This window comes from Cynocephalus volans, chromosome 10 (assembly GCF_027409185.1).
Source record: "Cynocephalus volans isolate mCynVol1 chromosome 10, mCynVol1.pri, whole genome shotgun sequence".
NCBI lineage: Eukaryota > Metazoa > Chordata > Mammalia > Dermoptera > Cynocephalidae > Cynocephalus > Cynocephalus volans.
The window spans coordinates 31,394,882-31,407,958 of NC_084469.1; the positions used below are offsets into that span (position 1 = coordinate 31,394,882).

The window sequence follows — 13,077 nt, forward strand, 5'->3', positions numbered from 1 at the left end:
ACCCTGCTCTGCCATCTAAATCCTGTTGTCCCTCAAGGTCCCACTGCAGCATCTGCCTGCCCATGCAGCCCACTGGGCACTTAGCATATGTAGCCCTTGAGACCTGTCTTCCTCAGTGTATTGGACTACTCCCCCAAATTCATGCTGCCTTTCCCAATACCTGGAAAGACATCTGTGATGAGATTCTACACATTCTACAACATGCTTCATCCACATGTTACATGCAATAATGTTTCTGTATCACTTACCAAATTGCGGACAATAATCTCTGAGCCTGCTTGGACAGCGAGGTGCAAAGGGGTCAACTTGGAAGCATCCTGGACTCTGGAATTCACATTAGCCTGGACACTGATCAGGAATAGAACACTTTCAATGTCAGAGTTCTGAACTGCCACGTGAAGAAAATTCCGGCCCTTGTTATCCACCTAAGGCAACAAGAGAGAACCAAAATGTCAGTGGGCTCCCTTTTAAGAGTGCCTCCTGAGCACATGCAAGCTGCACTGACCGCTACAGAGGTCATGACGTAGTCCTTCTCTCAGTTCCAGGAAGTTCCCTCCCAACAACCAACATTAAATGCCAACCCCCCTCACCCCCACAACACAATAGACCTACACATATAGCAGACCAACTCTACATATTTGTTTCCATAACCACGAGTGCACGGTCCATCCATGTGGTCAGAGGAATGGAGCTACTGCACTCATCCAAGCTGCCCTGGCATCCTCCTGCAGCAGGAACTGGATACAGAATGCCAAGAAAGAGACAACCTGAAGGACGGGGGCAGGAAGGCACCATAATACTGGGATGTTTGGGGAGAGGCAAAGGTGGAGACTAGCCTTGAGAGTCTCCTCGTTTTGGCTAAAACAAAAGCACCCAGCATCCTTACACCACAGCTGCAATGCCAGCCTGACCCCTGAGCAGTCAAAGGCTTCAGAAATTTTCAGAAAGTTTTCTCTTACTGAGCTATAGGGTAATACACAGCCAACAGCATGTCACAGACTTTGCTGCAACGAGGTAAAGCAGACAGAAGCTGACTCAAATCAAGCCACACAGGATATTGTAGTTATAAGAGCTGTCATTAGTATGAGTGCTCAGGTGGAAGAGGAGACACCACATGCTACACACACTCTGCATTACCTCACACACACGTCCACAGCATGTGCTGATGTAACAAGCACTGTATCTGCAAAGGATTCTCTCTGATCAACAGTACCAGTTTCATACTAGATGGAGAGGAAACGTGAGATGACTACCTCCATTCTTGAACATTTTACACTATCTGAGCAAGTGTGAAGTGAATGCCTACACAATCCAGCCACAGTTACAAAAATGCTAAAGAAAGGGGAAGTACAGACACCTGAAATAACAAGCAATAATCTTCAACCATGCTAGAATTTCATTTCATTCAGGTCCCAAGTTTCCATTTCACCTTCATAAAGGGCTATTTCTTTCTTTCTTTCTTTCTTTCTTTTTTTTTTTTTAAAAGATGACCGGTAAGGGGATCCCAACCCTTGACTTGGTGTTGTCAGCACCACACTCAGCCAGTGAGCGAACCGGCCATCCGTATATGGGATCTGAACCCGGGGCCTTGGTGTTATCAGCACCGCACTCTACCGAGTGAGCCACGGGCCGGCCCAATAAAGGGCTATTTCTAAATCTTGGCAGTATTCTAAGTGCTGGCTGGAGATTCAACTTTCTGGAGGACTGACTTGACAAACTCATCCCAGAACCTACCTCAGGTCAGCTGTTACTGTCATTTCCTACCCAATCTGTTGCTGCAGATTCAACAATTCACCATCAGATTTAGCAGCTGGTAAAGAATGGCAAAGAACAAGGACACCTGAGCCTGCTAAGCTGAATAACTACTTAACTCCTCTAAAACACTCAGAAAATTGCCCAATATCACAACACAAGCTCCTCAAGATCAATTTAAATCTTTTTAAGTCATTCATTCTAGGGCAATTAAACAACCAAGCAAAAGCAAACAATGAGCTCAGTTGTACACGCCACAGAATTGTCATTACCGAACCCAGCAACTTCTCACTCATCTAAGTGTGGCATCATCAGGTTGCTGACACACAGGGCAGAGCAGTCAAACCTCATCCAAGACATCTAAATGACCACATTTTAAGAAAGGGGAATATAATTTAAAAACAGACATCTTTATATGAAAGAGACCTATTTAGTTGGTGACATTTGTTTATCTCCATGTAACAGGTACTGCCATGCTCAAGGCAACGTGGAGAATGGTGGGTGCTGGTCACTCACCTGCTCAGCAGCCCCGGACTCTCGTTTTAGAATGGCCTCTGCTGCTTTGTTGTTCTTGTAAGTCATGGCACAGGCAAATGGGGTCAGCCCTTGTCTGTCTCGTACACTCAAGTGGATATCAGGGTGAGAAATCAACAACTGAATGATGACACTGTGTTGGTTGCTGATGGCCACGTGGACAGGTGTTCTTCCTTCTGCATCCTATGGGGACAAGGCACAGATTTCAATGTACAATTGAGAGATAAAACTCAGGAAAAATATAAAGGGGATAACTTTTAAATCAAATTTTGGTTATGAGAATCAGTGCTACCAGCTTGAGTTTGAAATCAGCTTTAAAGAGGCCAAATGTTGACTGAAAGCCACTCCCCATTACACCATGCTCCAGTGGCCCAGTGGCGACAGTGGGCCCAGCACAAACACATTTGTTTTAGAAGATCAACAACCTCAGTTCTAAGGTTAAACCACTCTTTATCTGGCAACTGGGCATCATATATAAGTCTTCATAGGCTAGAACACTGAAAAGCATCAAGGAACATAACTCAGGGGTGCTCCATCGAGCTATTGGAACGTTTTTCTTAAACACAGTACACAGTTTAAGACTAAACCAAACTCTCAATGGAAGTCTATAACTAAAGGAGAACACGAGACAAAGAAAAATAGATAAAACAAATCGTTCTCATACCGTAGTAACAACAAAGGCACAGAGAAGAAAAGTCTAACCTGAAATCATTAAAATTACTAGGCAGGCTGTATAACTCAGAGAACATCACTTCATCTGTTGTACCATAGCCCTGTTCATGGCAAAGGAGAGGTTTGGAAACACGGAATCTGCAAAGTCCTTTGCTGTAAGGCAAGATTTCCCTAATTCTGAGGTTACCATCTATCTCCCTGAAAAAGAGAAGCTACATACCTGTGCATTTACGTTGGCTCCAAACTCGAGAAGACATTGTACTGTCTCTTCCAGCCCCCAAGAGGCTGCCAAATGCAAGGGGGTCTGCCCATCTCTAGCCTCTTCCTCTCCTTCTCCATTAGCACCTGGTTTTCTGGGACTATTCACATCACAGCCACTGAAAGGAATGGGGAAATAAAAGGAAGGCCATGCTTCCACCTAGCCCATAGGGAATGCTAATAAACATATAGAAGCAGCCTTATCTAATTCAACAAAAAGATAGGGGCTGGCTGGTTAGCTCAGCTGGTTGAAGTGGAGCCTTGTAACACCAAAGCCACAAGTCTGAATCCCCATACCGGCCAGCTGCATCACCTCCTCCCTCCCCGCAAAATGCTGATGTCATCAGGGTCTGCTATGCTTGGTCTCAAATATTGGAGTCTGGATCCCACTTCCGGAGCGTGGTGGTATAACACTATGGTCAAGGATTCAGATCCGCTTACTAGCCATCCACAAAAAAAATAAATAAATAAATAGATTAGATAGATAGATAGATAGATAGATAGCTTGAATGAATGAATAAATAAATCCATCCATCCATCCATCCATCCATCCATCCATCCATCCATCCATCCCACTGCCATGGATTCTTCTGCAAATGGTCTTGGGGGCAACCTGGGCATCAAAATTTTAAAAAGCTCCCCAGAGGATGTGCACACATTTAAAGTTTAAGAATCACTGTGCTAAAAGTTTCCTGAATAACCTTGCCTCCCACATATCCTGCACTTTGAGAGGGCCATGCAGGCTATTAAGGCTCATGCTTCTTGGTGGGGTCCTGCAGAAGCCACCTAGTCTCCTCTACCCCAGCCTTGTGGCTTCACAGTGTGAACTGATTTGACATGACTATAGGAGTCCATGCAGCTCCCAAAGCAGGATGCTGGCTCAGCTTTTAGATTCTTTGATCTGGGCATATAAGCCCCTCCACTCACAAGTGAGTGTGGCCACTGGCTGACTTGACATGATAGAACAGTGACCCTCTGATAGTCTTAATTATGAAAGTCAAGCCACTATAGGCTTTGTCAAGACTGAAGGTGAATTAAAATAAGACAAAAGCTAGTTTGCAATAAACCGAGTAAGACTTCAAGAGACACTTGGGCTTCTCAGACCTGCGAATAAGAAAGCAGGCAGTGGACTCATTGTTTTCATCAATGGCTCTATGCAGGAGTGTCTGGAGGCATCCACTAGGTCCTGGACCCCAGCATGTGGCATCACAACCATGTCTGACCTGCAGAAAAACACAGGTTACTCACAAAGGCTGCTGAGCAAAGGCAAAGATTTTTATCACCATCTCTGAGCTCTATGTACATCATTAGACTCATTTCTCAGATATGGTTGATAATTAACTGATAATTCACTTTAATAAAATCTGCTCTGTGTAAGTTCTTGCACTAAGTTCTGTGGGATGGATTTGGGAAATATAAATAAAATATATTTAATTACTGCCCTCTAGAACTGTGTTCTAGAAGAAACAGAAACACAAGTGCCTGTGAACACATGTACCCAATAAGCCTCCAGTAACACACACCACTAATTAACAGGAAATCTCGTAACATTTGGGTAAAACCTCAGGTACAAAATGCCTTAATGTTACATTGCAGGCCCCTCAGAGAACTAAATGAAAACTTCCAGGTTTACCTCCACTTTGGGGGCTTGTCTTGTGAACAAGGGAGACAAACGTGAGATTTGGGAATTTATCACTATGGTTATTGATGGAGTTTGAATGTGTTGTTCCCTCCAAAACTCATATGGAAATTTGATCCCCATCATGGCAGTGTTGGAAACTGATTGAGTCCTTGCTCTATTAGTTCCCGTGAGAGCTCATTGCTTAAAAAGACCCTCCTGGCACCTTCGCTCTCTCTCTTGCTTCCTCTCACCATGTGATCTGCTTGTACCCACCGGCTCTCTGCCACTTTCCGCCATGGGTAGAAGCAGCCTGAGGCCCACACCAGATGCAGCTGTCACAGAATCGTAAGCCAAATAAACCTCTTTCCTTTATAAATTACCCAGTTTCAGGTATTTTATTATAGCAACACAAAACAGACTAAGACAGTTATGGTGATGGTGAAGGCAGCTCACAACTAGTTAACACACCCCAACAGAAGACTCCTGAGGAAATGCCTCAGCTCTCTCACTTCTTGGTAAAGACAGCCTAAGAACAAAAGTATTGGCCAAGACCATGTTGAACCTGCAAGTTTCTTTAACATGACTTTCAACTGCTTATCCTTGACCCAATTTATTACTTGGCAGATCTCTTGAGACTGTGATTGCTACGTAGGCACCAAATCCATCTCTGACACAAAATATCCCCATCTGAAAACAGAAGCTAAAGTTGTACTTGTCTCACCAGAGTGGATGCGATATCCTCCAGATTACTTGCCAATGCAAGCCACAGTGGGGGATTCCCCTTCTCATCTGGCACGGACATGTCAGCTCCTCGGGTGCATATGGCATCGACTACGAGCGGAAGCTGGTTTCTGATGGCCAACTGGAGGGCTGTCTGCCCATCCTGAGTCCTGCTAGGACATGCACACCAAAACCAAAACCAATGTTTGTAGCTGGAGCCAAAGGATAAAGGGTGCCCTGCTGGGCATTCCAGAACCTGGAATCCATTGCATCCCTTAAACATACTCTACTCACATTCATTAGTATTTTCTCAGGGAAATTAAATGTCAATAGTGTCTGTCCCTTCTATCTTTTTAGACAATACAGCCATGCCATCCTACTGCACCCAGAAGATAACTGACCAACATCCCAACATGTTGAAATCTTATAGAAATAGAAATACTGCTGCTTTTAACTGCATCTTAATCAAATATCACTCTAACAAAACACTTCTTTCCCCCACTCAGTCATTCAGGGTCACTTGACATTCCGAAAATACAATCACGATAAAAATTTAACTCTGTGACTTTTCCCCCTCAAGCCTTGTTGTTGTTTATTTGTTGGGATATCATCATTATAACTAAAATTCCTATTTAAAATTTCATTTTAGATTGTACTTTATAGTGAGATTTGTGCAATACTGTTAATTGGTCCTAAAAGGTTCAAACATGAGCAAATTATAGTTCCCCTTCTCCATCACACAGGTCTACTAATTATATTCAGTTATAACACTGAATATAATCAGAGTCATTACTTCCCTTCCTGTATTTAATAAAGAACAAAAATGTCTTCTACCAGTAAGGCTATGCTTTTGAACCGTCTCAATTAAATGTGACCTGGTGTTACAGTGGAGAGCACTGTCTTATCCTACCTGACATTTATGTCTGCCTGATGCTCCAGGAGAAAGAGTGCACTCTTGCTATCCTGCCGCTGTATGGCCATGTGCAGCAAGGTCTGCCCATCTGACATGGTGTCGTTGATGGAAGCCCCGGAGCCCAGCAGCTGGGCTGCGATCGTATGCATGCCTGGGGAGTAAACAAGCCCTAACTAACGCATGCTCAGCTTTTCCCACTTCCTCAACATTTTACTACAACAAACATGCCCTCTCAACTTCTCAAGGCCAGCAGTTTTTCCCTAGATATTATAGGCTTAACCCAAACAGAAAGGTTATTTTACAACCAAATGATTAGCTCCACTTCCTCCCTCCCTCTTTCTCACCCACCCACCTGCCTTTCTGACTTCTGTCTGTCTGCAGATGTCAAACAGCCTTACCAGTCCATAATGCCAAGCCTAGCACAGTCTGGTCTCGGGAATCCTTGAGGCTGAAATCCGGAATAATCTGCAAGTTGTTTGTGGCATGAAGAGCATTGGCTAAATTTTTTTAGAAGGAAAAGAACATTTGATTTCATCATTACATGGATCATATTCAAAGCATTCAAGAGAATAAGAACTCAGTTTCAAACTGACTGAGTTTGAAACTGAGTCAGTTTCAAACTGACACAATCACTGTTATACAAAGAGAACAGATAAATTTTCTTGTGGGGAGTAGAAGCCCCAAAATCTGATATTTTGGAGCAAAGCTTACAGGGAAAATGAATTTTTTTTTGGCTGGTAAGGATATCGCAACCCTCAGCATGGTGTGGTCTGCACCACACTCAGCCAGTGAGCGCACCGGCCATCCCTATATAGGATCCGAACCTGCGGCCTTGGTGCTCCCAGAGCCGCACACTCTCCCGAGTGAGCCATGGGGCTGGCCCTGAAATGAATTTTTTTAAAGCTTAAAACACTGACTTCACATCAGGAAAACAGACTCTACTATGGAAACACATATTAATTATTTGATTACTAAAAAGAGGATTATGACAATGTCCTGATGATATTTTCCTAATACATAATTCCTACAACCTTAAAACTCCTGTGAGGACCAAGAAAAAGGCACATTCTGTCTAAAACTCCACTTCCCGGGCCGAGCCCGTGGCGCACTCGGTAGAGTGCTGCGCTGGGAGCGGGGCGACGCTCCCGCCGCGGGTTCGGATCCTATATAGGAATGACCGGTGCACTCACTGGCTGAGTGCCGGTCACAAAAATAAATAAATAAATAAATAAATAAATAAAAATAAAACTCCACTTCCCTCCAGCAGCCTGATACTAAAAAATGCTGATCTTAACAAACATTGAGGCAACAGTAAAACAAAGATCAGGACAGGAAGAGAAAACCTGAGGAAAATTTCTGAGTCCCACTGCAGAGGCTTCCCTTGGCTCCTCTTTCTGGCCCCCTTCTTATGAGTCACCTGCCAGGGAGGCTCAGAGACAACCAGAAACCAGCTCATGGAAGACTTGCCACAGCAGAGTTAGCAATTACAGTACTCATGCCAAGGCAAAACTTTGCTTGACCTACACTAAAATGGCCCGGAAAAGTACTCCAAAATAAAAGAGTAGAATCAAAGGTTCTAACATCTTAACTTAACAGGTGAAATGGGCAGGTTGTCCTGAAAACAAAACCAGGGAAACACAATATTGAAGAGCCAGACTTACATGCTTATCTAGCTTGACCTGAAAGGAGTTTTGGGTAAGAAACTGGCTGTATGAAACTAACCAATGGAAGAAACATCAACTCTGTAATTAACTGCCCCAAATTGTGTCCACAAGTCAAACTACCTACCTTTCTGCTCCAGGATGACAGACACAACATCTGGATGATTATAGGCAATTGCCATGTGCAGCGGCGTCTGCAGATAAACGCTGTCCGCTGAGCTGGTCAGGGATGCAGCCTCCTTTGGCAAAGGTAGAGCTTCCTCAGTCTGCAGGTTTGGGTTGGCACCTTGCTGCAGGAGCTCTGCAGTGAGGTTGGCCAGGCCATGCCGACAAGCTGTGTGCAAAGGGGTTTCTCCCTAGATGGAAACAAGTGGCCCAAATCTGAACACATACAGGCTAGGAGTTCCCCTCATAAAGGGATAATGACAGAATAAGTGTTGAAACTCAGGTCCCCAGTGCCAGTCACAGACCTTGGCTCATCCTGTTACTAGCTGACCTCCATGACTTTTGTTCCCTTTCCTGAGCCATCATCCTTAGTTTCTTCAACATCTTCCCAAGTACCTTCCAAACACCCTGGCTTCCTATCTTTATCTCCTATGACCTCTTTTACCACCCTGCACTTTGTTTTATAATTATTCTTTTCTAATTATAAAAATAATACATGCTTATTATCATAAAACAACAACAAACAACCTCAAGTGTCACTAAAACATTAAAATAAATACTGGAGAAAACGGAAGAGCTTCACAGTCACAGCCCTGGAGATAAGCAGTGCTGAGAGCCTGACCATCACTTCTCTTTAACTCCCCACTAGCACCCCTGTTTCTTTGATCAGAGTTCAAGAAGGAAGACCTCCTTCTTCCATTTTTAAAAATTAAAAACATTAAAACTGGTATTACAGGTACTTAATTCAATACCCAAAAAGTTCAAGAATATACAGTGAAAAGAAGCCTCCTCTCATGCCTGGCCCCAAACACCCAATTATCCTCCCCTGAAAGAACCATTATTACCAGCTTCGCATTTCTCTCCAGTGACAGAACATTCACAGGAAAACATACACAGTATACATACAAATATATGTACAGGTATGCATGTGTATATGTATATTTATGCATGTATGTATACTCACACACATTGGGCTTTTTCCACCCAAACAAAGGGAAACAAACTGAACATACTGCTCTGCACCGTGCTCTTATCAAAGTTATACATCATCATCATTTAAAGAGTCAAGGCTTGTTGTGAAAAACAGCAAATCCCACCTCCTTTTCCCTCAAAAAAATTCTCCTTTCCTAGAGGGAACCACATTTAACTCTTTCACACCTGGGTTTTTGTAATCTGCCTATTTCTAACTGATGCGTTTTTACTGCCGACTCTTGATTTGCCAGCTTCAGACATTATCTGTGGGCCTTGCCATGTGGAAGGACTAAGCACTTTCATTCTGTGACCCCTGTGTACAGCCCTCCCATCCTACATCCTCCCCACACAGCTGTATTGTCACTGCGGTGAGGGCTCTCCGAGTACATCCTCCTCAGGGCTACCTTCTGCTCCAACCCTTCTTCTACACATTATCACTGGGTGTGCTTATCTACTCCCACAGCTTCTCCAAGTATCTACAAGCCTCAACCCCTCAAACCCAGGACTCTAGCCCTTTTTTTGAATCCAATTGTCCCACTGCCTGCTAGACATCCCTGCCCGAATGTTTAGAAAGAAATTCAACATCGCAATGGATTTTCTCCCTTCCACATCAGTTCTTCCTCCTCACCAGTTTGCCCTTTCTTTCATGGGTACAACACAATAGTTTTAATACCTCTCTTGCCCTTGCTTCTGGGAGCCATAAGCAGGCATGTCCCATTGACTGCAATTCTTTAATTCCTCTGAAACCTGTCCCTTTGGATCTAAATCCAGTATGAGAGGTCAGGATATGCCAATGGCTTGTCTAGATGATTCCCACTGGCTCCAGCCTGGACTCAGTGGCACATCCACCATGCTAGCCATCTCAGGCAGCTTTCTCAACTCTAAAATAATCGTACTGCTCTTCTGCCCCAAACCCTTCTATGAACCCGCAGGATAAAGTCCAAACATCTTAAACCACCATTCCAGGCCCTTCTCCAGTGTGGCTCTCAAGTCAGGTCTCCCTTGACATCTTAGGTCTCATCTAGTTTTGTTATGAAGGGTATCAGAAAAGGAACACCAGCTGGTAGACAATGTGGGCTCCCAAGGGAGAATTTTTTATTTTTTATTTTTTATTTATATTTATTTATTTATTTTTTTGTCTTTTTCGTGACCAGCACTCAGCCAGTGAGTGCACCGGCCGTTCCTATATAGGATCCGAACCCGCCGCGGGAGCGTCGCCGTGCTCCCAGCGCCGCACTCTCCACACTCTCCCGAGTGTGCCACGGGCTCGGCCCATCAAGGGAGAATTTTTTAAAGTTAGAAAATAGTAGAGCATGTCTCGATCATATCAGAAATGAATAGTGGGCAAAATTAATGATGCAGAAGAGAAAGACAGAGACATCGACACACAATGGTAGGAGCAAAATCAATGAGAAGGTGAGAGGGAATAAAATGAAGAGCCCACAAAAAGAAACGTGCCTCCAGTGAATATAAGAACATTCCACCAGTTTACCCAGAGAGTAGGCCATGTGTGCAGACGGATTAGTACATTCAATGGTGGAAAAGAATGGCATTGCCCTTGAGCTGCCACAATACTTTGCTATGTCTCAGATACCAAGCTTACTGTTTACTGCCTTGCCTAGCGCTGTTGAGAGAGTATACAACTATACGAGGGTGCTTTGTGGAAGTTTGTGGAAAAACAGAATTAGAAGATAATACAAATCTTTCCATGAACTCTTTGAAGTACCCTAGTATATCCTAGTGCCTGGGTCTAAATACTGGCTCCATTATTTATGGGCTGCTTAACCTCTCAGAACGTCAAGGTCCTTTACCCTGAGATGAGGGATTTATAGATGTGGAAAATGTTCCTTCAATCCTAACAATACATGCTCCTTCTAGGTCCACTGTGAGAATTAAAAGCGATAATATCCAGAAAGCTCCTAGTACAAAGTAGTTGTAAAATAAATGTGATCTTAAAGACAAGCACATTCTCCCTGTATGAAAATAATAAAGTAAAAATAGCTTAGTACCTAATGTCCCAGATATTACATAATAAGCACTTAAAGATATAATTTTTCATCTTAACCACACCCTATGAAATTAGCATTAACCCCATTTTACAGATGAGGAAACTAAAGCTCAGAAAAGTTAATTAACTTGCCTAAAATCACACAGGGAGGAAATGGGAAAGCTGGTAAACCCAGTAATACCCAACCCCAAAGGCTATACTTTTAACCATAACGCTGTACTGTCTAACCTTGTTAGCTTGGGATAGGAACTAAATGAACATCCACACAGGAAAACCTCGGCAGATGCAAAGTGTTATAAAGACTCTAGACACAACTACAGTAGCTTTATGTGTACATGTTTGCTAATCTCTATTAGACTATGAAATCCCCAGTATCTAGAGTTCAGGTCCCGATATACAATAAATACTTAAGAAATGGTTACTGAATCAATCAACCAACTAATATATGAGGATACATAAAAGAATGTGCTTCACTCTGTTTTTTTAACCATATCCATGTATTATTTTGACAAAAATTTAAAAAAAATAATCTATTCCATTTTTTTCCTACACACCTACCACTGTCATTTCTTCTGCAGACCAAAACCATTTCCCTGGGCTGCCCTGTCACACTTACCCACTTGTTTCTGTGATTGACGTGGGCACCATTGGTTGCCAGAAAAAGAGCTGCTGCCTCATTTCCTGCTCCAGCTGCCCGCTGTAGTAAACAATTTCCTAGCAGAAAATGAGCATATTCATCAATTTGCATAAAAATGAGGTCAAGTTCCACACTGCACAACAGGCTGCCCTTCCCTTCCACCTCACTACTGGCAAGACTACACCAGATAGTAGGTGTCATTTAAGTCCACACAAGGCACTCTCTACATACAGACATGGAAACTAAGGAAGACCCTAGACTGGGACATGGAACATCCATTCTTACCTGGGTTTCCCACTAGCCACAGCCCAGGACCAGAGGTAAGTTATATCTCCTGCTGGGGTTGGGTTAGAGCGAGGTTTCTCAACAGTAGTGCTACTGGCATTTTGGACAAGATAATTCTTTGTTGTAGGGGTCTGTCCTGCACACTGTATAGTATTTAGCAGTATCCCTAGCTTCTACTCACTAAATGCCAGTAGGACCCCTGAACTGGTGAGAATCAAAAATGTCTACAGATGTTGCCAGATGTCCTGGGGGCGGGGAAGGGTGATTGTCCCTGGCTGAGAACCACTAGGCTAAAAGACCATTTCAAAGACACTGTAAGCTAAAGTTCCACCAAAGAATGCCCCTTAAATACCAAGTTTTATTCCTAGGGCCTTGGCCTTAAATATGTTTGTGCTTGGCTTAGAAGTATTTTGCTTAGCATTGTTACCCCTTTCTAAATAAAAATCTTAGAAAGAAAAAAACAAAAAAAACTTTTTTCTTCTTTTTCTCTCAAAATAGTTTTAGCCCTGAAAGTGTTTCTGAGCCTTTTAAAATCCATTTCTAAAAATGAACATAAAATCTCATATTCTATAGCTATGCTATATGAAAATCCAAATTAAACACTGGGACTAAAAACAAAGTAAAGAAATGGGACAAAGCACTACTTTGTTTTCATACCATTTTTTCCTTTTCTGTCAGAAAAAGTAATTCCATCCCTAGCTGATAGTCACTTTAATCTAGAGACTCATAATAAGAGTACCGTTTTCAGTTTTAGTATACACAAGACTTAAATTGTATACCTTTCAATAGAACAAAGATAACCTGTCACTGCTAAAACATTATTGAACTTTTGACAACCAGGGGACTAATGTTATTGCATGTAAAATGAAAAATGGAACA

General features: G+C 42.9%; 1 protein-coding gene across 2 annotated transcripts in view; it reads right to left on the bottom strand.

Moving 5' to 3' along the window:
• ANKFY1 (ankyrin repeat and FYVE domain containing 1) overlaps nt 1-13,077 on the bottom strand; it is a 106,411-nt gene that overhangs the window by 17,694 nt on the left and 75,640 nt on the right. For both annotated transcript variants that reach the window (XR_010024565.1, XM_063109127.1), the window contains exons 11-19: nt 11,893-11,990; nt 8,259-8,487; nt 6,869-6,967; nt 6,468-6,621; nt 5,559-5,727; nt 4,321-4,439; nt 3,179-3,335; nt 2,269-2,469; nt 249-425 (exon numbers count right to left, since the gene is read on the bottom strand). Coding sequence is in view for 1 of the 2 variants with exons in the window: in XM_063109127.1 (XP_062965197.1) it covers nt 249-425; nt 2,269-2,469; nt 3,179-3,335; nt 4,321-4,439; nt 5,559-5,727; nt 6,468-6,621; nt 6,869-6,967; nt 8,259-8,487; nt 11,893-11,990 (1,403 nt within the window). In the remaining variant the exon portion in view is untranslated. The remainder of the gene's footprint in view (nt 1-248; nt 426-2,268; nt 2,470-3,178; nt 3,336-4,320; nt 4,440-5,558; nt 5,728-6,467; nt 6,622-6,868; nt 6,968-8,258; nt 8,488-11,892; nt 11,991-13,077) is intronic.